The sequence below is a fragment of the Delphinus delphis genome, chromosome 14, assembly GCF_949987515.2.
Source record: "Delphinus delphis chromosome 14, mDelDel1.2, whole genome shotgun sequence".
Taxonomy (NCBI): domain Eukaryota; kingdom Metazoa; phylum Chordata; class Mammalia; order Artiodactyla; family Delphinidae; genus Delphinus; species Delphinus delphis.
The window spans coordinates 14691202-14716009 of record NC_082696.1 but is presented as its reverse complement, the minus strand read 5'-3'; the positions used below and the strand labels follow the sequence as shown (position 1 = coordinate 14716009).

Genomic DNA, 24808 nt, shown 5'->3' with positions numbered 1-24808 from the left:
ACACAACACCTACCCTTCCTTCTCCATCAGGGTGCGGGCACTCACCCCTCTCTCTTCATCCACCAGATCCTTTGTGATCCCCATGACTTTCTGGTCTTCAAGACCCCGTCTGCCTGAAGGGCTGTGGAGGCACACCTTGATTATCCCTTTCAGATATTCAGAGGAGTTAACGAGGTACAAGACTCTCATCTAAGTTGGGAGATGTGAATATACAGTAGTACCCTTATCCGAGGTTTCACTTTCTGCCGTCAACTTCCATCTGAATAAATGGAAAATTCCAGAAATAAACAATTTATAAGTTTTAAATTGTGGCCGTCTGAGTAGCAGGATGAAATACTGTGCCGTCAACTCCATCTCTCCTGGGACGTCAATCACCCCTTTGCCTAGCATATTCCCCTTGTTAGTCATTTAGTAGCCGTCTGCGTTATCAAATCGACTGTCAGGGTATTGCGGTGCTTGTGTTCAAATGACTCTTATTTTACTAAAAATAGCCCCAAAACGCAAGAGCAGTGATGCTGGCAATTTAGATATTCTCTTACTGTGTCTAATTTGTAAATTAGACTTAAGTATGTATGTATAGGAAAAAACATAGGGTATATGGGGTTTGGTACTGTCTACAGTTTCAGGTTCTTGGAACGTATCCCCTGAAGATAAGTGGAGACTACAGTAGTTTTTTTAAAAAAAGATGAAATTGGTAGAAACCTCTTAATATTTAATAATCTAGGTTTATATAGTCTGTATTTGTGTCATCTTTAGGTAAACACCTTAGCCTCTTTTCTACCTCCTTGTAAAAAAAGTTGGATAAGACAATATCTAGACCCATTTGTGGTCAAACCCTGATTCTTCATAGCATCTTCTTATATCGTTGACTCATCTGATTCTCACAATCTTATGATCCAATGGAGTTATTGTCTTCATTTTACAAGTAGAGACAGTACCACTCAGGGTAGGGGAATTGCCCAAAGTTCAACAGATAGAGAGAGGCGGAGACACAGCAAGAAATTGACTCTTGGAGCAATGCTCTCTACTTGGCCTTCCTGCATCTTTTTGGGTAAACAAAGTAATGCATAGATAAAATCATGTACCCATTTAGTCAAATGTTTATTCAATGAAAGTATGTATAAAAACTTACAAATCTGAGAACTCAACTATACATGAAATAGGATGACGGGATATTCAGTTTTTAACATATACGTACAGCACAGTTATTAACTGTTCTTCCCTTTCCCCTTCGGTCCTTATTTCTGGCTCCTGTTTTATCCTGTGAGACCATTCTGTTACTGGCCTAAAGGAAGATTAATGGACAACTTTTACTGCTTTCAGGCAGATGGAGGAAATTTGTGTTTAAAAAAAAACAACTGGAGACTAAACATCAAAATTAAGTTTTTTCCCAAACAGCACAGTTAAGTGTTTTGTCCTGATTTCTCTTTGCCATTTTTGATGCTTCAGTGAATGTTGCCAGTAAACTATTAGCAGTAACATTTAAAGTCATTGAAGTTGCTACATCTGCTCACAAGTTTCCCTGTAAGATGCATATTCCTGTATCCTTTTCCCCACATACACACACTGATTTAAAAGCAGCTGACTGGTGCTAAAAACAAATTTACCACTGGCAACTGCTAGAATGGCATGTTGTTTTCTATTCAGAAAGACAATCTATAGAACAGTACTTTCAAATGTGATTTTTAAAACAACTGACACATTTGTCAGAAACTAAAACACAGTATTTTCTTGTTGTTCAACTTTGAAAGAAGCCAGCAATTAGATAAGGCATTTGCATTAATTCACCTGTTTACATCAAGTATCCACACATTTTCTCTTCCAGACACACAAACTCACAGCTTGTCATGTTTTATCCAAAAATTAAGATTGCCATCACATTATTACTTTTTCTCTTTTGTGTTTTGTTCAAGTAGATTTCTTAACTAATAATTTTTCTTAACTGGACATAATCTCAAAGGATGCATTCTGAAATAAGACCTCTGGAGGATAAATACTAACAACGTTTTCTTGGACTTAAAGTTTCCCCACACCTCTAGATTTTGCATAGTACAGAGCCCCACTGTATCTCTAAGCAGCATGCTGTATTTTCAGACATTGTCTTTCTGAGAAGGAAGACTTATTACCCAGGGAAAGTCATAATTTTAGCTTACCAAATTGCATTCGAATTGTTTTGTTTTGTTATCTACCCTTCATTAGTTCCAATCATCCAAAACTTCTCGAAGTCTATTTGAGCTTATAAGTACTACTGACCATTATCTTTCCAATATCCCCTGAATTAAAGTAAATATGTTCCAGGTTTATAATGCACAAAGCCTTTACGGAGGAGGGGGCGCTGGGGACGGGGCAGGGGGAGGGGGAGGGACCTGTTTGTATCATGCCACGGAGAACAAGAGTTCTGACTTGGGGGAAGGGAAGGAAGATAGTCTTTGTAAAAATGACAGTTTTTTAAAAAGATAAGTAACATTCAGTCTAACAACACTGTTTCCTGCTCCTTTTTGATGGAAGCTAACACTGGGCGGTCGGGCTCCGTCACTTCAGAGTCCCCACTGCCCAGAAGAATGGACCGCCCCTCGTCTAGGGCGAAAACGTCTGAGTTCTGGTTTTGGCATGAATGTTTAACAACCTCATTGGGAGTTGAGAACGTTTTGTCACACAGGTTGCATTTGTAGGGTTTGTTCGTCTGTACCAACATGTTGTCCATCTGACTGCCTTCCTCAAAGGTGCAGAGTTCCAGAGTCTGTTTGTCCACCATGGTGTACGTGTCGATGCTCTGGTTGAGGCACACGTGCCGGGCAGCCTGGTTGGCCCTGCAGAAGCTCTTGTCACAAGTGCTGCATTTGAAAGGCTTCCCGGTGTGTATGTACATGTGCTCCCGCCAGTGGCTCTTCTGGATGAACTTGCGACCGCAGATCGTGCACTCGTACTTGCGCCTCTTGACCTCCCTCTCCTGGTCGGCCTGCTCCAGGTTGTCAATGTCCGCGATGTCTGAGGGCGGCGGCGTCTCCGAGTGCGGCTGCCCGTCGATGATGGGCGAGTCCGAGATGTGCCGCAGCTCGCTGTCGCTGATCATCCCCGCTTCAGGCACCTCCATGGCGTCTTTTCCTAGGTCCGCCGTGTTGCTGCAGAGAGACAGGGGCACGCGGCTCTCTCCGGGCTGGCTGGCTGTGAAGGGGACCCCCGTGTGAATCTGGAGGTGCTCCCGCAAACTGCTCCGGAGGGTGAAGCGCCGCCCACACAGGTGGCAGGCGTAGTACTTGGGGAAGCTTCCGTTCCTCTTCATGATGCTGGGCTTGACGTGGGCTATGGTGAGGGGCGCAGGCTGCTCGTCCGAGGAAGAGGCTTCCAGGTTGGTCTCCTCCCCGGGGGGCGGGGGAGGAACAGGAGTGGAGACGAGGTCGGGCGACAGTGAGGTCTGCAGCGGGTCCGAGGGGGTCATGTGTGTCCGATTCACCTGGGTCAGGTTCGAGGGCAGCTGGGAGAGCTGGGAGGCCTCAGGCACCTGCTCCTGGCTCATCCTGGACGCCTGTGGCCGTGGCTCTCGGCCCAGTTTCTCCGGCGCTGAAGCAATCTTGGTGGCTTGCCTCAACTGATGGTCTGCAATCTGAATGCCATACAAGGAAGACGCCAGCGGAAAGACCTGGTCAGGATGAGAAAAGGCTCCTTGACTGGCCAGGCTGGCCTCCTGGATCAGCGGGTAAGCGTGGAGAAACTTGATCCCCTGCTCTAACCGCACCGGGTCGATCAGCTGAGGGGCCATCTTCCCTGTGTACATCAGATGCAGGAGGTAGCTGAAGATGTCGGGCTGGATGTCAGTGGGTTTCAAACGGACACACTCACTGCAAGAAACAGGCCAAAAACAAGCCTGTGAGTGAACGTCAATTCATGACTCAAACGACAACATAAAGCCTGGGGGAAAAACCCGGTACTTATAAAGGCAAAAGAAACAAGACCATCTCACGTATATCTTACTGTTCATTTCATGAACTAGAATAGTGGAGCCTATATAATTTAACTCTAATCCTATTAAGAACAGAGAGAAATACAATAAAGATATTTTAAAGGACCGAGAAAGGAAAATTCATGTTAAACAAATGTGGTATCTTAACTCATAGACTCTTGAAGCAGTTTTTCTCCTAGTAATCTACGTAAAATTATATCATATATAAAAAACTTTGTGTTTTATGGAGAGGATCCATTGCTTTCTATCTGAGAGTGGCCTGTGACCCAGTAGATGGTTAAGAACCACTGACCTGCAGATCTTTTAGCTAAATGTCTAGGACTCTGTATTGATCCAGGGCCATCCAGAGCTCAGCAGATCTTTCAAGGTAAGAGTCAAACAATATAACATGGAGGAGCTGGACTAGTGCCTAAGAGCAAGACAACAAAAGCGAGAAAAAGGAAAACCTCATTTTACCCCCGCTCTGCAACCTTCTGCTCTCGCCAGCATGGGGATGGGGTGCTGTAGAGCTGGGAAGAACAGGAACGGCAAAGCACATTCTAGCTCGAATGGAGTCAGATCACTGCCCCAGCATTGCCAGATTGCATGAAAAGCAGCTCTGGGACAACTCAGTTCCTTAACAAATGTAATCATCCTCATCATTAGAACTGTAGCTGGGATTTTTTTTAAAAAATTGTTTCTAATATTCTCCAGTTATCTTTAAAAGAATTAATTAATAATTATTTATTGGCTGCTTTGGGTCTTCATTGCTGTGCGTGGGCTTTCTCTAGTTGCGGAACACGGGCTCTAGGTGCGTGAGCTTCAGTAGTTGCAGCACATGGGCTCAACAGTTGTGGCTTGCAGGCTCTAGAGCGCAGGCTCAGTAGTTGTGGCGCACGGGCTTAGTTGCTCCGCGGCATGTGGGATCTTCCCGGACCTGGGATCGAACCTGTGTCCCCTGCATCGGCAGGAGGATTCTTAACCACTGCGCCACCAGGGAAGTCCCTGCAGCTGGGATTTATAGGCATTTTCTCATTTAATTGCCATTAATTCTCATTTTACAGATAAGGAGTTAAGGTTCAAAGGAATTTATACCTTGCTCAGTATCAGAGTTAGTAAGCAACGGAACTGGGATTTAAATTTGAGTCTAACTCCTAAGCCAAAGCACCAAGAGTCTTCGGAGCATGAAGACAACCCTGTGGAGTAGATGAGGCAGATCTGACTATTCCCATCTGACAGACATGGAAACTGAGGTCCCCCAAAGTTAAATGATTTATCTGAGGTAGCTAAAGCAGTTGTGGCAAAATTGATTTTAGAACTTTTAGACTTTAGTGTTTGCATCACCCCAGAAACAGCATTCTGATTCAAGCAACAATAATAAAAAGTCCCAAGAACTCTCCCTGGGCCCTTAGGGAAACGCTAATGCATCATTATCAATCAGTGAGATGTATATCTACATATTATGAGGTATGTGTGCTATCACACACTGAGTGAATATATTCTATAGACAGTGCATTTTTTTTTTTTTAACTATTTATTTAATTATTTTTAGCTGTGTTGGGTCTTTGTTGCTGTGAACAGGCTTTTCTCTAGTTGCGGCGAGCGGGGGCTAACTCTTCGTTGTGGTGCGTGGGCTTCTCATTGCGGTGACTTCTCTTGTTGTGGAGCACGGGCTCTAGGCACCCGGGCTTCAGGCGTTGTAGCACGAGGGCTCAGTAGTTGTGGCTCATGGGCTGTAGAGCGCAGGCTCAGTAGTTGTGGTGCACGGGCTTAGTTGCTCCACAGCACGTGGGATCTTCCCGGACCAGGGCTCGAACCCGTGTCCCCTGCATTGGCAGGCGGATTCGTAACCACTGCACCACCAGGGAAGCCCGACAGTGCATTTTTAAACTTTAAAGACACCTTCCTTGAATTCCTTTAGAATTTACAATCATTTTTGATTATACCACTTATTACTATTAGATTTACTATTACTATTAAGCTATTTATCTTATTAACAAATATTTCCCAATATGCTAAAATAGTATCAGTATATTCTGCTCTTCTAAATTTAATATTTTATTCTGTTAAAAAAAGGGGGGAAGTGACTTTAATAGCAATTTGTGACAAAATAGATTTGGATAACTACTGCATCGCTATCAATGTGTGTGTATTTCAACATGACGGCATACAAATAATCATGTGGAAAATGTTTGACTATAAAGTATGGAAGCCAAAGAATAAAGATCAAGCCTAAAAACCAGCACCCCTTTGACGGTAGAAAGAGGAAGAGTTTATGTCACTCTGTTTTTAAAAAAGACACACAGATCATTCGTGTCTTTATTGGGTGGGCCTCCCTTTAAGCACAAGGTAAGTGCCAACAATATTATGTGAATACTAGAACATATTTAGATGCTTTAGGGAAATGCAATATTCAAAATAAAGCTGCAGGGATTAGGTGTGCTGAAGGACACTTTCATAATGTAAGCAGTCAACTCCTGATTGAAGACTTAACTACTGGGGATCTTTCCAGGGCCAGGCAAAGGCCTAATGAACCGGAAAGCCACAGGCCTTCAGAGATGCAAATCACCCCCAGGAGACCATAGGGCACCTTTTATTCTGTGGGTAGGAATGCTCCTCCGGGCAGGAGGAGGGGAGAGAGAGCCCCGCTGCCCCCAGGGCAGAGAAGAGGGAAGGGCAGAAATCCAAAGCAGGGCTACATTTTTCAGCATCCATGAGAGGTAAATACAAAGCAGGGCCCCTTTCCAGAAAAACTCTGTTGTAAGTTTTATAATTTCCCCTTATTTGTTATTGTATAGGTTGTCCTCTGTCTACGACTGTGAATGGAGGTGACTGGACAGTAAATCTCTCAAATTTTAAAGAACTTCATACAGTTTCTGATGGCAAAGAAGGGATGGGGCTGGGGAGGCCCCGTCCACACTTCAGCCAGGCTTAGAGGGAGAAGGAAGGACTCCAGGGCCCGCAGAGCTAGTGAGGAGCCCCCAGGGAGAGGAAAGGGCGTGTCCCTGGGGTTTACTGCAAGTGCCCAGGGCTCTGGGAGGTTTCCAGATGCCAATTTATCCTGATTTGTTCACTTTTTTTTCTTTTCTTAAAGCAGAAGCACATAGACACACTCAAGACACTTCAGAAGTTATTTTAAAAGCTCCTTAGGGCTTCCCTAGTGGCGCAGTGGTTGGGAGTCCACCTGCCAATGCAGGGGACACGAGTTCAAGCCCTGGTCCGGGAGGGTCTCGCATGCCGCGGAACAGCTGGGCCCGGAGCCACAACTACTGAGCGTGCGCTCTAGAGCCCGTGAGCCCGTGAGCCTGGAGCCCGTGCTCCGCAGCGGGAGAGGCTACCGCGATGAGAGGCCTGCACACTGCAGCGAGGAGTGGCCACCTGCTCGCCGCAACTGGAGAGAGCCCGTGCGCAGCAACGAAGACCCAACGCAGCCAAAAAAAAAAAAAAAAAAAAAGTTAGCAACCAATTAAAAAAAACCCCAAAAACTCCTTATGTTACGTTCCAGCCATTGCTGTCCTTGACGGCTCTCCCTCCCAGTCAGCCAGACCTCCTGTCGATTCTCTCAAGCTTGCTCTGGGCCACTCTGGTCATTTGCAAGTGCTCTGGGAAGGACACAGCTCTCTACAATATGCTTATACCTAAGTGGTTTGATTTGCAGATGTCTGTTTGACGTAACACTTTTATGGAGGAAAAATATAGTTTTAGCACAGCTACAAGTCCTTCCTGTAAACTTTCACAGTCATTTACATTTTCAATCTTTCCTTCACTAGACTCTTCAAGTAAAAGTTGGGCTTAAAGAACTTTGAAAGTAAAGATTTTAAAATAACGTTAGATGTTGTCAGAGGTTGTACTTAGCAAGGCCTGTCTCTGTTTTATTTTTGAGAGCTCCAAGTCTACATGATTTACAACTTTCACTTAGAGAGTGTCCATAAGACAGAGACATCTAGTGGTAACTGCAGACATAAAACATTCTTCTTAAGTGTGAAAAAACTGTATTCTTGGTCTATCTCTACAGTAGCCAGCAGTTAAAAGCATGGCTGTGGTCTTCGCGCAGTATTCTCCTCTCACCAGAGGTGGTCAAGGCCTCAGGCAGCCCAAATGGCACGCGCCAGCTCTGGGGCAATAACACACTGTTGCTGAAACTTGGCTCCTCTCTGCACCAACATCACATTCCTTTGTTAGAAAGGTATTTGCTTACTGTTCTACACTTAAGTTTCCTGCATCTATTTAAAACTCGTTACATTATATTCTTTTATGCCTCAAAATGAAAACCTGTCCCTTTGCAAGACAATTTCATTCACTGCGTAGAGACTTCCAGTGCCTATTAGCTGTGATGTCTCTGACAAAGAAGGAAACAGAAGCATCCTTAGTGTCCCAAGATAAAGCAAGCTCCGCCTGCCATTAATCCTACTAATCCCCCATTCTGCTCCTCTAGACATTTATCAAGTGTCTATTATGTACAAATCCCCGAACTATTGGCTGCAAATGTTCAAAAACATTTGTAAAACCCAGTCTTTGCCCTCAAGCATCTTACAAATGAGGAGGGGTGGTAAGTAAGTACGCAAATAACAACAACAAAGGGAAAATATGTTGCTCGTACAAAACGGCATAAATAAAGCGCTATTGAGAGAGGAAGAGACTGCTTTTCATCATTTCCGCTCACTTGACTGTTGAGGGGGCGGAGGTCACGGAAGAGGTGATGTGTAAACTAGAACTCAGGGAGTGGGCAGAAGGCCAGCAAAGCGTGGTCCAGGTGGGGCGCGGTCGGGAGACAGGCTGGAAGGAGGTCAGGCTTCATGCCTGCAGGGCTTTGAAAGACAGAATGAGGAATCTGTGTGCTATTTTGATGTGTGATGGGTGTCCTCTTGGTTTCCAATCAAAGGAGTAACACAATCTGGTAGGTTTCGGATCAAAGGCACACTCCAATCAAAGCAATGCTTAGGAATATTCGGATCAAAGGCACACTCCAATCAAAGCAATGCTTAGGAATATTAATCTGACAGTAACGTGGAAAATGATTAGGAAATGGAAGTGAGAAGGGAAGGAAAGAACTAATGTGAGAGGTAATTATGAAGAAAACATGATTTGGGCACCGACAGGATACGATTTTAGAGAGATTTTTAGTATGGTTTACTTGAAGATAAAAAAAAATAGGGAAGTCAGAAGGGACTTCAGGGAAGACTTAATTCAGTTTTAGGCATGCAAAATGAGATAAAAGAGGATATTCAATTCTAGATGTCCAGCAGGCAGCCTGTGGCCTTGGGAAACAGAGTTCTGGAGACAGAGAAAGATCAAGCCCAGAGCTGTCAACGGGTTTCCAGCAGAGGCAAGACCCAGGAAAAGATGAGCGCCCATCAGGAGAGGCAGAGAGAAAGCAGCGTGGAGACCCCACTCACCAAAAGTGCAGGAGGCGCCTGTGGAGAAGGCAGAAAAACAAGGGGGATTCAGAGTCATCAAAATGCAGGTGACAGCCCTTCAGAAGGAAGAAAACAGTCGCAAAGGCTGCAGAGGTCAGGGACGACAGAGACTGGGAAGAGGCAGTGATTCTGATGAAGAGGCGACCTTGGAAAAATGATGCCAGTGGAGCGATGGGTGGAAACCACAGTGCCAACGGAGAGGAAGAGTGTGGGATGAGGAGAGCGGAAGCGAGGCCATCGGTCATCCTTTGTAGAACTTTCACAGTGAAACAAAGGAAAAGCAGCACCATCTCGCAGGTAGACAGCCGTGTCGCGGAAGGGCTGAGCCTCCACAGGCTTGGGGATGGCAATGGGGGGCACAAGTATGAAATGGAAAGTACAGAATGAAAACTACAGGGTAGGATCTGGGAGCATAAGGGCAGGAGGAAGACTGTTTTCCTTAGACAACCAGGGGCCCTTTTCCCCAAGACAGAGAGATGGGAAGAAAAAAACTGTGCAAAGATAAGGAGACTGAGACATTTTAAGAGAGAAAAGAAGGAAATTGTGGGAATTCAGGCTGCCAAGCTTCTCATTAGGAGACAAGGATAAATACTCAAAGCCTGGGCGACAGCCGGGACGGGGCCGGAGGAGTGAGAGGAAGCTGCCTTCGTAGTGGACCCGACCCTGCCGCTCCTGACTGTGTAGGTGACCCCCAGCGTGGCTACCCGGAGGTGGAGGGGCTGCTCGGGGCAAGCGAGCTGATGAGGGACTGGAACCTGGGGAGAGGCGGCGAGACCCCCGGTGGTGATGAGGGCGAAGCGCATGTTCACGGGAAAGAGGGCCACGGAAGTTCAGAGTCTACAGTCATTAGATTATTATCAACCACGTTAGTTACCTGGTCTGATGGACAAACAACATCTTAAAGTAATTGGAGAATGAAGCAAGAACTGATTTGTGTGCCTTGAAGTACACATCGCCGATGGCAACCGTGCAGTCACACAGGAAACCAAACTCTCGCTGAGCGTTTAACTGTTGCAGAAGAATAAGTCCATGGTTGGCCAAATCCATTTTTTAAAAAATCTGCAAAGCAAACAATTTTGTTTTAAGAAAGATGATTCACAAATAAGTAGTGTCTTTATAGTCACCAACAGTAATGGTCACGGCTAATATGTCAGGCACTGCTAGAAACGTTACATAAATTCACTCAGTCTTCACAACAGCCCTGTGAAGTAGTTCTGTTGTTACTCCCATTTTACAGATGATGAAATTTATGGTGAATTCGGGGACTGCGTGCTTTGCCCAAGTTTATACAGATGGTAAGTGGAGGAACCAGGAAATGGGCCTGAGCCGTCAGCCCGCCAGACAGCAAACATTCCTGGATCTTTTGTCTTTGAGTTTAAGATTCCAAACGCAAATTCTAATGATCCATCAGAAGTTGTCCAACCTTCCAGAGAGAGAAGTAAATTGAGGTGCTGGGGTGTGGCCACAGCAGGGTAGGGCCAAGATCTCACCAAGTCTGGACAATCCTCCAGCTCCTGCCGTGGACAGGAGCTGCAGCCGGCAGGGCTATAATAACCCCACATGGTTACTCCTCAAGGGTGAGGGCTCAGGACTGGTCCTCTTCTCCATCTTCTGTGGAGGAGGAAATGGGCTTCGAGAGGTGCAAGTAGTTAGCCTGGCCCATCTGGCCAGAAGGTGGGGGGAGTCAAAACTTAAATCTGAATGTTCTGACTCCAAGGTTCTAGCCTCTTTAATTCCTCATACTTCACTCCAGCAAACCACATGGCCTCAATCTATTTGTAGTAGGGGAACTGCCTCTGGGGGAGCCGGTGTATCAAATCCTGATGTGTTCCTTCCCACAGGCAAACAGCATTTATAAAAGCCCAGCACACAAATATCAACATTATACTCAACAGTGTACTTAATGGGGAGAAAGAGCGAATGCTTTCTCCTTAAGACTGAGAACAACGCAAGGATGTCCATTCTCACTATTCAATATAGTACTGGATATTCTAGTTAGAGCAATAAAGCAAGAAAGGAAATAAAACGCATACTGACAGGAAAGGAAGAAATAAAACTGTCCCTATTTGTGGATGACATGACTTTTATATACACAGAAAATCCCAAGGTATCCACAAAACCTCCTGGAATTACTAAACGACTTCGGCCATGCCACAGGATACAAGATAAACATATAAAAACCAATTGTAGGGCTTCCATGGTGGTGCAGTGGTTAAGACTCCACCTGCCAACGCAGGGGACACAGGTTCGACCCCTGGTCCGGGAAGATCCCACATGCCGCGCAGCAGCAAAGACCCAACGCAGCCAAAAACAAACAAACAAACCCAATCGTAATTCTATATACTAACACTGAACACGTGGACACTGAAATTAGAAATATATCATTTATAATCATACAAAAAATGAAATACATAGATTTAAATCTAACAAAACACATATAGGACTTGTATACTGAAAACTACAAAATGCTGGTGAAAGAAATCAAAGAAGATCTAAATAAATGAAGAGACATACTGTATTTATGTTTAGGAACACATAAGATAAATCAATTTTTTCTAAATTGATATATGGGTTTGATATAATTCTTTTCAAAATCCCAGCAAGATTTTCTTTGTAGATACAGACGAGAATATTCTAAAATGTTTATGCAAAGGCAAAGAAACTAGCATAGCTAAAACAGTTCTTAAAAAGAGTAATAAAGCGGGAGGAATCAGTCTATCCAATTTCGAGATGTATTATATAGCTACAGTATTCAAGGCTGTATGGTACTGACGGAGGGATAAACACACAGATCAATGGAACAGAATAGAGAAACCCACATAATTATGTACAGTAGATTTTTGACAAAGGCACAAAAATAATTCACTGGAGAAAGAACAGTTTTCAACAAATGGTGCCGGATCAACTGGACTTCCATAGACAAAAAAAAAAAAGGAAAAGGAAAAAAGAAAAGAAAAAGAACTTTGATCTCTAAGTCTCATATCTTACATAAAAATTAACTCAAAATGCATCACAGACTTAAATGTAGAACACCAAAACTATAATTTTTGGGGAAAAAAATGGGATAAAATCTTAGAGAATCTAGGATTCATCCAAAGTACAAAGCATAAAAGGAGAAATTGATAAACTGTACTTCATAAAAATTAAAAACTTTTGTTCTGAGGAAGACCCTGGTAAGAGGATGAAAAGACAAGCTAAAAAGTAGGAGAAAAGAATGTGATAAAGGACTAGTATCTAGAATATATAAAGAATTCTCAAAAGTCAACAGTACAAAAACAATCGGATTAGAAACCTAATGGGCAAAATACCTGAAGTGAGGATATGCAGATGGCAAACAAACACATGAAAAGACAGTTCAATAGCGATTAGGGAAAAGCAGATTAAAACCACAGAGAGATTCACCACATGCCTAGCAGGGTGGCCAAATATAAAAGAACAACAATCAAGTGCTGGCAAGGATGCGGAGAAATGGACTGCTCATGCCATTGCTGGTGGGAAGGTGAAACGGTGCAGCCGCTCTGGAAAAGTAAGCAGTTTCTTTAAAAATTAAATATGTAACTACCATACTACCCAGCAATTGCACACATGGACGTTTATCCCAGAGAAATGAAAACTTAGGTTCACACAAAAATCTGCACCTGTATATCCACAGCAGCTTTACTCCTCAGTTAAAAACCAGAAGTGACCCAGATGCCCTTCGATGGCTGAACAGTTAAAACAATGTGGTATGCCCAAACCACAGGAAACTACTCAGCCTTAAGACGAAATGAACTACAGAAACAGGCAACAACCTGGGTGAATTATGTGCCCAAAGATTACATACTGTATGATTCCATTTACATAACATTCTTGAAAATTATGGAAGTAGAGAACAGATTAGTGGTGGAGGGGCGAGGGGAGAGGAGGACAATGATGCTTGGCTGTATAGAAGGGCAACAGGAGGGAGCCCTGTGGTGACAGAAATGTTCTGCAGCTCAACGGTGTCAATGTCAATACCCTGGTTGTGATGGAGCAGAATTTTGCAAGATGTTTCCATTAGAGGAAACTGGGTAAAGGGTACATGAGATCTTTCTGTATTATTTCTTGTAAATCTACAGTTATCTCAAAATAAAAAGTTAAAAAAGGAAAGCCCATCACACATTAATTAATTAGATTAAAAATGGATAACCACGATGCTTAACTTCAGAATCAGGGAAGCGACTGTGGAGAGAGCATTACCGGTAAGCTTCAAAACAAATATAGAAACAGAAACACATCGATTCTTACTCAGCTGGTGCTCAACGCCTCACCCTCCTGTTCTAGGGTTAGGGTTAGGTTCTGGGGATGAGCTGGCAGATACAGAAATTGACAAGTGTGCCCTAAAGTAAACGAACAAAGTGGAATGATTCTTTAGGAGACTGATCTGGTCACAGAGCAAGACTCCAGAATGTCAAGTACCGTGTTTTCTACCAAGAGCTATATATCCAAGCATGAGGGGCAGGAGAGCCATCCCTGTTTGCAGGAGTTTGAGTGTGAAGAGACCTGGACTGTAGTCTTGCTTGCAGGTGAACATCAGTGGCGTGGATCGGGAACTTAGTTCCCCAGTGTTTTCTGCGTATGTCAGAGAAGGCGAAAGCATGAAGATCAGGAAGGAGAGACAGGGACATTGCCAGGTGGCAAAGTAACCGGGATGACTAAGAAATATCGCTCTCATCTGACCTCCACCAGGATATAACTTTAGAAACTTGCCTTCAAGGCTGTTCTCTGAAAAGCGCCAGAACACTTCCTTTCCCATCTTACTAACTTGCCTTTCTCTACAAAAAGTATAATACCTATATGTCATTCATTTACTTTCACACTGACTTGAGCTATTTGAGGTTTTGCTAACCACATTTTACAAATGAGGAATCAGGCTTAGGGAAGTCAGGTAGCTTGCCCAAGATTATAGAATACCTAAGAACAAGAAGTAGGGTTTAAACTGGGGTTCATTTGATTTTTTGGAGCGCACTACATACAAGTATGTCTGTTTAAAATTAATAGGGGATTCTTAATGTCTACTTTAAAGTGTATATACTTGTTATAAGAGATTCAAATATTATGGACACACAATAGTGTCCATCCACCCCACCCATTTCCCCACACTCTGGCCAACACTGGGTATTATCACTTTTTAAAGAATCTTTGCCAATATCGCTTTTTACCTTCTATGGATTTAATGATGAGCTGAAGTATATTTTTATGTCCTCTTGCTTCTCTTCATGAGCTTTGCCCATTTTCTATCAGGTTATTTGTTCTTTTTTCTTATCTGTAAAACCCTTTGTATATAAAGAAAACGAGCCCTTTGTCACATATGTTGCTAATATTTTTCTCTCTTTTGTTTTAGAGAGATTTTTGACATATAAAATTTTCATCACATTTATCAGCATTTTATAGGACGATTTTGAGGTTTGGGATTTTTACATGAATGGCTATATATCATCTCTTCGATTTAGCAAAATGTATGGCTCTCCCCTTGTTCCAAAACGGACTAACGTAAGTATCTTACTCAGATCATAAGAATAAAACTATGATAAAACTGCAAAACGTTTATTTTTAAAGAGGGTCTACTAGTTATTTTAGGATCTCAATTTAGGGGCATCTAGAATAGGAAATGAACTGAATGTGTCTTTCAAATACAGAAGGCAGAACACATGTCTGGAGTCTCTGAAAAGTGGAAAAACCAAATGAAAGGAGAAACAAAGAAAATGTGTCATATGTTCATATTTCACATGGGGGGAAAATCCCATACAGATCAATTTTTGAAAATCTTCTTTACTCTAGAGACCAAAAAGCCTTTCTCAGTGGGAAAAAGAAAAACAACCCCCTAGATTCTCACATATATAAGTGAACCTGAGAAAACGGGGTAAGAGGGTAGAGGGAGGAGAGGGTACCGGGCTTGGAGCATCTCAGGGAGCTCCTGCCCCACCCCCATCCAGCGGACAGTACCGCCCTTTCACCAATCTTCTTTCCTTATCACGGCCCCCTTCATAATCATTTCCATGAGGCTTTACTTGCACAGTGCTGCGTAGGCTGAAGATGCAGCATCTTCACGGGCTGGCTCTGCTCCAGGCTACGCCCCCTTGAGGAAATGGACATCTGCTCTTCCCACCGCCATCAACTGCTCACCCAACCTTATTGCTGCTGCCCGCGAGCACTGAAATGGCCCTGCACTGCCCGCCAAAGTCACTGATGGCCTCTTGCTCCCCAGCCCAATGGAAAAGTAGTTTATTCGACCTCTCTGCCGCATTTAATACCCTTCTTCCTGCTCCATAAATATTTGGGCCCTGCTTCCAGGCCGCCGCACTTTGGTTTTCATCTCACCTCTGGCTATTCTATTTTAATCCCCATCAAGATTCCTCTTTTGCTCCTCTGCTTTTGGTCCACAGCCCACTTCTCACTCTGCAGACTCTCTGCGGTGATCTGGTCCACTCCCACTTGGCTGTCCCAAAGGAACCTTAAATTCAGTCTAGGCAAAACAACTCAGATCCCAAAGGGACAATAAAAGCGATAGACACAAACCTGTTCCATCTGTATCCCCAGCTCAGCGCATGGCTCCATCATCTACCCCTCGACCAAGCCAGGAACCCCGACTCCCCTTTCAGCCCTCTACCTCTCACTCCCCATATGCCACCCACGTGCCACCAATTTAAACTCTTTATCCCACCCCACGCCTTAACTCTACCTCCCTACTCATCTCCCCGTTTCCAGCTCTAGCCTCTCCAACCTATCCGTATGAAACAGCTAGAACCATCTTTTCAAGGCAAATCTGATGTTACCATCCTGCTGAAAATCCTCCTCTTGTTTCCCCACCGCCTTCAGGATGAATCCCAGATTCCTCAACATGGCTTACAGGTGACCTCACCGCTGCTCACTCTGCATTCCATGCTCTAGTGCTAATCTAAACTATTGGTTTCCAGACTTCTGGGCTGCCAAGACCTACTAAAAACAAACCAAGCAACCTTGAAACTGGGGGTCCAACAGAGTGTGCTCCCTCTTTATTTTGAAAGAAAAGACATAAAATATTTACATACCTGCTAGGAATGGAGGGCTTTTCAACATAAAAAGGTAGACAGGACATAACTTCAGAATATACTTCTAGAGGAAGTACAGTGGCACTACATTCAACATATGGAAAAAAAAATTTTTCTAATGCAAAAAAATTACAACATAAAGTTTTACTTTATGACATTAAGTTGTGCCTAATTGTTTTCTTGATACAAGACTGTCCGTTTGGTGGTCTTTACCAAGCGATCAACAAGTGTCCCATTGTTCTGAAGTCCAGGTATGATCACAAATCCAGTTTTATCTGAGTATGTTGACGATAACGAAGACAGAATGATGTATTTCACTCACTTGGGAAATTCTGGGTGAACAGATAAACTGCAGTTTTCTTTGCCCAGAAAATGTCCTGAATGCCCAGGCCATTCTTGGGCTCCTAACAGAACATAACACTCACTGCTCAGGGGCCTCCCTCTCAAAGCTGAGCAGCTCAGCAACCTGATTTCTACTCACATGGTCAGGAGACGGGGCCTGTTTGAACTGGGCCTTGGAACTTCTGTGCAGGACCTTTGAATGTGCCACTTGCAGAGGGACCACAACTGACCGCCTGCCCCTCCCCCCCAGCTCCACTTGTCCTTTGCAAAATTTCCCTGACCTTCAAGACTGGAGGGTCTTCTTACCTCCAGAGCCTCTGCGAACCTGCCTGATGCTTCTGGAAAGCCAGCATTGAGTGCTACTTATCATCTATTACTTTATCCCATGTGCCTAAGCATACTGTCTGAGGTTCAATATTTGTTAAATAAATTAAAAACTACATGTTTAGAGAGGAGAAGAGTGTTGAGTTCCAATCATCGGTTGGCCCCTGACTAGTTGGGTGATTTGGGGGTAAAAGTTCAGTTTCTGTTTTTCCTAGATTAACTCCAAAATTCTCATCAATTTAATGTGTGCTATACTTTGGAACAATTTTTCAATTTTAAAATGTCACCTCGTGTTTCTTCATGCTAATAATTATGTTCTTAATAGTGCTTTATAGTTTGTAATAACCCTTCACACACATCATTTAATCCTGGTCAATACCATGGTATATTGTCTTTTACTATTTGTTTCATTATTAATTATAATAATAACCACAGCATTAATAATAAATGACCACTTGTGTGTCAAGGATTAATTAGCCTTTTTCCAGAAGAAGTTTAGACTTAGGGAAGTTAAGTAACTTGCCCACATGCAGAGCCAGCTCTTAAGAAGCAGACCTGGGAAGTGGTCATGCACATGATGAGAGCTTCCTAAGGTGCCAGGGGCAGTGGATACAAGTATGAAGAATACACAGAGTTCAAGGGTATAATCAAGTAAGTGCACAGATTTCTAATAGCCAACTCTGATAAGAACTATCAAAGAAAAATATAAGGAACTATGAGGTCATAAAACTAGGGTCTAATTTGGGGATTGTGGGTCAGGGAAGGTGTTTGTGAAGAAATACAAGTTAAGAAGATATTTAAAGAACGAGAAGAGTTAACTGGGCAAAGGTAGAGTATTCCAGGCAGAGGGATCAGCATTTGCAAAGGCCTTAAGGCAGGAGGGAACAAGATGCAACTGAGGAACTAAAAGAAGGTCAATGTGGCTGAAGGGCAAAGAGCCAGAGACGAATGAGGCAGGTGAAGCTGAAGACTCGGGTTTTGTTAAGGATTCTGGTCCATATCTTAAGAGCAGTGAGGAGCTCCCAAAGGGAATTTGAAGAAAGGTGACATGACCAGAGGTGTACGATATAAATATCATTCTGAGCTGATCTACATGATCAGATGGCTGCAGCTGAAGGGCCAACCAAACAGGGGATGGTGGCAAAGAGGTGGGCAAGGGGAGGCCTGTTAGAAGTGGTTGAGAGGGGAGGTCTTCCAGTGGTTTAGAAGAGAGATGACAGATCGGGTGGTGGCGATGAAGATGGACAGAATTTGAAAAACAGAAGATAAAAAAATCAGCAGAACTGGTTGTTGGTGGATTCAATGGAGGAGGGTGGGGGAGATTAAGGTGTCCTAGGTAATCCCCAGATTTCTAACTTGTGTAACTGGATAGAGCATGGGGCTCCCCCCAGTGGTGGGAGCACAGGCAGAAACCCAGCTTTGTGGGGGAAGATCATGAGGTTAGGTCCAGACACGTTGGGATTGAGATGCTTTTGAGACATGCCAGGTAGGGATGTAGGGTACTTGTCGGTCAGTAATGTTGGTCTGGAACTCCGAAGTCTTGTCTGTAATTTATGTCAGAGAGTCTTTGGAGAAGCCAGGTGTGTCTGACTCTAGAAGTCACATCCTTAAATCATTACATGATAGCTCAAAGAGGTTAAAACTAACAGGAGTCCACTGAACCCTGGTCTTCTGGGTGTAAATTTCACACTCCTTCCACGACACTACCTTGCTCTACAGGTCATTCCTAAAAGTTCTTACCAGTCGTAGTCACAGAGGGCCAACAACCTGACATAAAACTGAAGACCTACATAAAGCCCCCACCCATTCAACACTATAAATGGAACGTTAAAAAAAAAAATCATTTGTCTTTCCTAAATCAGAATAGTGAGCAGAGAGGAACTGAAGACAAGTAGAGATAAAGAGGGGAGTCAATTGTTAAAAGTGAGATTGCACAGAATGCCTTCTTATGTACGTACAGGTGTACAAAGTGGCTTTTTTCGTAAGCAAATTCAGAGACTGTAAGATGTAACATGTTGAAATAAATTAAAAACACTTTCCAAAGCCAAATACAAAGAATCATTTATATTATTTAATGCTTTGGGTTTTGCCTTCACCACTGTATCACTCTGAAAATGGGCTACTACCTAGATGTCGAGTGCTGTCAGCTGCCATCACACAGCACACGGTGGGCTGATCCTTAAGTAAATGACTCATCTTCTGGAGGAACAGCTGAATGGGACGTATGTAATCACATTATATTTTGACAACCCAAGTTCCTCCTTCATTTTTGGTATAAGAACAGGAGACCAAAACAGCTTTTGGGAATTGATGATTCACTTTTTAAAGATAATAGCCCTTCTAAGATACTAAATACCACTTAGATTACCCATTTCAAGGGCACTAAAAGGGTCCTCTGGAGTCCTTGATTTTATTTAAGTGAAACATAAATGAATATTGTAATGCACAGGACACCTCAGTAATAGAAAAAGCACTACCCACAAGTAAGATTGATTCTTTCAAGTAGTAGTTTAGACCACTTACCAGGAGGAAAAAACTGCTTTTTCAATTAGTATTATTAATAATTAATATTTGAGGGCCTATAAAGTAAACTTGAATGAGGCTGGTTGTTTGAATTTTAATATATTTTAAAACCGTACTTCGAGGCTAGGAAATGTCTTTAGTTGTGATGATAGGTTGACATAGTTTTCTTAACATTTCTTTAGTCAATCCTCCCCATAGTAATTAGGAAAAGGAGGGACATACACTTACCACTGGCACTTATTCTGACTTTGGAAAGCATTGCATTTGTAAAAGATTTCTTTTTAATTGTATTTTGCTTAAGTTAACATTAAAATTAGTTTTTAATTTCTGAGTATAAGTTGAGGTCAGAAGGAGGGAGTTCAGGGATAGTTCAGATGTCAAGGAGAAGCAGGTCAGAGATTTATGGCTAAAAAGAGTTGATATTTAAGTGATAATTTGAAAGGTATTATGCTACAACCAACTTTAAGGAAACGTAGATGTGGATGTGACCACACAGCAAAATTTAAAACCTAACCTAATTTGCTTCTAATAACCCTCCAAAGTAGAGATTGCCTTCCTTTTTCATATGTTGTATGATTGATTAGTAAAATGAATCTGAAGAAAACATAATCACCTATAGGTGCAGCTCCATGTATGCCAGAGAGGAGCTCCAAATATATTTTAACTCAAAGACTTAACTGACTAATTCACTTCAATATTTTATTTCAGGGTTCTCAAACTTTTTGGTATTAGGACCCCTTCACACTCTTTACAATTACTGATGATATCAAGAGCTTTTGTTTATATGGAATATAACTATTGAGATTTATATTAGAAATTAAAACTGAGAAATTTAAAAACATTTATTAGTTCAATTAGACATAGCAATAACAAGCCCGTTGCATGTTAATATAAATAACACATTTTTGTGAAAAAAAATTATATCTTCCAAAATAACAAAAAAATAGTGAAGTGGCATCTTTTTATATTTTTACAAATCTCTTTGATAGAAGACAACTGGATTCTGCATTCACCCTGCTTCTCCATTTACTCTGCTGTGATGTCTGTTTTGGTTGAGTATTAAAGAAAATCTAGTCTCACCCACATACGCAGTTAAAAAAAAAACAGAAAGCATTTAAGTAGACTTTTCAGGTAATTGTGGATATTCTTCTTTGATATTACACCAAAACTTGACAAGTGGTAGTTTCTTAAAGGTTAGTTGTGCGATCTAAAAGTTTTATACATCAATGAATGAAATTTACCTGCTCAATTACAGTAAAATTCATTGCTGTCTCTTACACTTTGAATGGATCGTTTACCCATTCATGACTTTTAACACTGCCTATTGGTTATTTGGAAAATGTCAGTTCATTGAGTTATGCAGATCTCCCCAATGTTGACACATTTGGTCAACAGTGAAAAAGGCCAGTAACATCTTAGTATCATTAGGAAAATAGCTTTGACCTTATGGAACCCTGAAAGGGTCCTGGGGATTCACAAGGGACCGTAGACCACACTTAGACAATCCCTGTTCAGAATCACTCTGGGGACATGGAGAATCTAAATGACTAGGCGGGGCATAGAAGAACATGTGTACGCTCTGAAATTGTTCTCACATTATTTTGAAGTTCACCCTTGCTTCATGCAGAACTTAGGGGTGCACAATATTTAAAGAAACTGTACACGAAAGCCTCTTGTAAAGTAAAAGATTTGTTTGATAAGTACTTAACCAGATACAGTAAAGTGTTTTACAAATTCCTATCTTTGCATACTGAGCTTTCTTGATGTGAGAATGTCACATGATGCAAACCTCAATGCGTGTGAGCTGGGGATTCTGCATTTGAGCATAAATACCAGCCTCAAACTTGCCTAAAGTCTTCACCGTCTTGGCCAGCCAACTCCTTGTAAGTGTTCTTTCTGTGGCTACTGACTGCATCAAGGGCATATCAGCACTGTAAAACACAACCGTATTTACTATGGATTCAAAGAAATATTTAATTATTTAAGTTTAATTTGTTAATAAAAATTACAACCTACTTGAGCATAAAAAAGGTTAAGAAGTATTCTTGACCTAATGCTTAGAACGTTAAATTTCTTTTTCTAGGAGGAAAAAAAATTCTCAATTCCCTTTTTGGTTTTCAGGGTCATGCTTTGTGACCCAAAGATCATAAGGAAGTAGGAAAAGTGACCAATGCCCTTTTGTCAGGTGGATTTTGAAATTTATGGTAAAGTCTCCGGCTGACCAGCAGTTCCTCCCTTACTGTGATGGCCTGGCGCTACACTACTTGCCCGGTCTCAAAAGTTACTTCACAGAAAGGTGAGTGGGTCTAGGGATGAAGCCACAAGCCACAGGTAAGAAATGGTAGGAGAGTCTCCCAACTCCAAAGCAGCTGACCCCAAGCCAACGCCACAGGTCAGCCCTAGACATCTCCTTCACTTCCCACCTCTATGTTGGTGATTCTCAAGCCGGTGAAAAAGCATATCCCCTTACACAGCGACATGTATCTTCTTGGAGGAACTGGGGTAAATGCAATTTTATATAATTTAATAAAAATTTTATATCACAAAAGTGCAGATTTTGGAGGACAGTGCAAAGTTCATATTAACCATTAAGATAAGAAAGAAACTGTCATAGCTTTTATTCTATGACCTAATACATCTAGTGTTTATTCTCTGTTGCTGGTGTATTCCACGGGAAGAGGTGGCGGAGCACCGGGTATTTACGTCCTCTCTGAAGAGAAGCTTTGAAACTGGCAAGTAAGCAGCTGGACTGTACAGCAAAGCTTTAGGGGTGGTTTATCTGCCATCCCGTAACAGGGTTCCTCCACTGTTGACTATCTGTGGCACCGATACCATTGGTATGCCACTTCTTGTACTTTGAGATCTGGTGATGGTTTCAACACAGGTCAAGTCTTTGGCTAGAAAATAAACTTATATAAACCACACATTTATTAAGTGAGAAACGCCCAGTTTACAGGAATGTATTATTAGTCGTAAACTTCCTTCTTCAAAATTACTTTTAACAGTTTGAAAATGCCCTGGACACATACCAAGATCACTTAGAATGCAAAATAAAAATTTCCTTTAACAATTAATTTTGGCTTGTAATAAATCAGAGAAATTAGGGTTTAAAATGTCTTAGTTCTGATTTCCTAATAAAATCTCAGGCCCCTCAGACTAAAATGCTCGTGATATTTATACCCTGCTCCAGTGACCCATTAGGGGTCAACATAGAGGGTCGGTCCTAGGAAGGACTGGGTTTAAGGAAACCCAGAGCACCTTGGAATTCTGCTTGAGCCCGTGATTCCGATCTTTTTAATGCTTTATTTTACTAAAACAATAACCTATGAAAATGAATAGACCTGAGACTCACACGCCAAGGGGGCCCATTGTATGATGAAGAGCTAAGGAACACCGCAAACTGGGGGCGGGGCAACGAGCCTGGGTTATTTCCCTACGGCATAATTAGGAGTTCAGCAGTTGAAGTTCTCGCAGTAAATGGCGTAGCAATAACTACATTTTCACTCTGCCCAACCACTTTCTTGCCCGCTCTGCTACCCCTGCTTTCTTTACTGCCGTCTTAATTCACTACCAGCTAAAAGGAACAAAAACCTCGCTTCCTAAGCACCTTTTGCATCACCATGTCTCTTTGCAGCCTTGTTTAAAAATGAATGAAAAAAAAAAAAGAAAAAAAAAATGAATGGTTTGGGGGTTTCGCTACACCGAGGAAACGACTCTGGCCCCAGGAAGCAGCCTCCGCGCCCCAACCTCCCCTCCGCGAAGCCCTACACGGGTGTGAAGGCCGCATCGGCCGGGAGCGCGGCTCGGAGGCCGGCCTCAAGGCCAAGCAGCCAGCAACCACAGCGCAGCTCTGGGCTAGCCTCGGCCTTACCGGAGGCGTAGATCGCCCGTGGAGCGGAAGCTGGAAGCCGCCGCTCAGCGCGCCCACCCCCGCGGCACGGGCGGGGGCCAGCGTTTCCCCCCACCCTCTGCCAGAAAGCGGCTCAACGTCCACCTACTCAGCCTAGTCCCGCCAGCCTCGCCCCGCCAAGGGCGGGCGCCGAGGCCGGGGGCGGGGCCAGGCGCCGCACACCCCGGCCCCGCCCCCATCCCCGAGGTGCTGAGGGGAGAGGAGGAGCGACGCACTTGGGCCGCGCCGCACGCTCTCCGCTTTCCTCAGTCCCGCGTGCGCGCGCGCGCTCGCCCAAGTCCCGCGGAGTTTAACACAATGCCGACGCCTACGCCGTGCGCAACGCCCCGGCCGGCGCAACAGCTCCGGCGCCGGGGGCGGGGGGGGTGGCCAGACAGGGCGAGGGGAAGAGCGCGCGCGAGAGCGGGAGACAGCGCGAGACCCGAGGAGGCCGGAAGCGCGCGTGCGCGCCCCCGCCCGCGAGCGGGGAGGCGGAGCCGCAGCAGTAGCGGCAGCAGCTGTAGGAGCCGCTGCAGCTGGGAGAAGCGCCAGAGAGGCCGGGCCTGCTCCGGTCGGACCGGATCCCTCCCCTCCCCCTCCCTCTCCGCTCCCCTCCCCCAAACCCACTTCCGCAGCTCGCAGCCTTGCCGCCGAAGAAGCAGCGGCGGTAGCAGCAGGAGGCGGCGGCGAGGCGATTACGGAAGGATTACGCACCTGACGGGCCGGCCTCTTGGGGCTCCAGCGCGGGACGCTCACCGGCCGCCGCCGCTCGGGACGCGCTTCGCGGTGGCGGCGGGAAGGGAGGGACCGGCGACGGGGAACGGAACGCGAATCGCCCCCCTCCCCTTTCTCCCTCCCTCCTCCTCTCCGCCGCCCGCCCTCTCGGCTTCCGTCCCCTCCCCCTCGCGCAAAGCCCCGGATGGAGCTGCTGCCGACTCGCCGCCGCCTGGCTCCGGGGGATGGTTTTGTCAGGCGGCCAGAGCCCCGGCGCCAGGCGCAGCCGCCCCCGCCCCTGCGGGGCGCCCGTGCCCTCGCTTCCCAGAACCGGGTCCCCGTGTGGTCCGGGCCCTCCGCCTGCCTTCAGCTGAAGCCCCGGGACTGGGGTCATTCGTCTTCTTTGTTGCCACCGTCGCTGCCGGAACCGTTTGCGAGCTCCGGTGGCCCCCGCCCCCCCCTTCGCTTTCCCTGAGCCCGGGCCGGGGGCGGCACGTGGGCACCGGCCCCGGGAGGAGGAGGCGGTGCGCGCTTACCTGTCGCCGGTGTCGCTGCGGCGGGGGGTGTGGAGGAGGCACCGCTGGGCAGCCTTGGCCGTGCTCTCCCCGCC

At 44.5% G+C, this 24808-nt stretch overlaps 1 protein-coding gene across 1 annotated transcript; it reads right to left on the bottom strand.

Annotated features, from left to right (window-relative positions):
* Positions 1-1088: 1088 nt before the first annotated feature.
* On the bottom strand, positions 1089-24808 carry ZBTB2 (zinc finger and BTB domain containing 2). Its single transcript, XM_060030494.1, has 3 exons — positions 24735-24808; positions 10232-10416; positions 1089-3839 (listed from the first exon to the last, which is right to left on the bottom strand). Exons 2-3 carry the CDS (start codon positions 10402-10404, stop codon positions 2468-2470), a joined length of 1545 nt encoding a protein of 514 aa, XP_059886477.1. The 5' UTR covers positions 10405-10416; positions 24735-24808; the 3' UTR covers positions 1089-2467.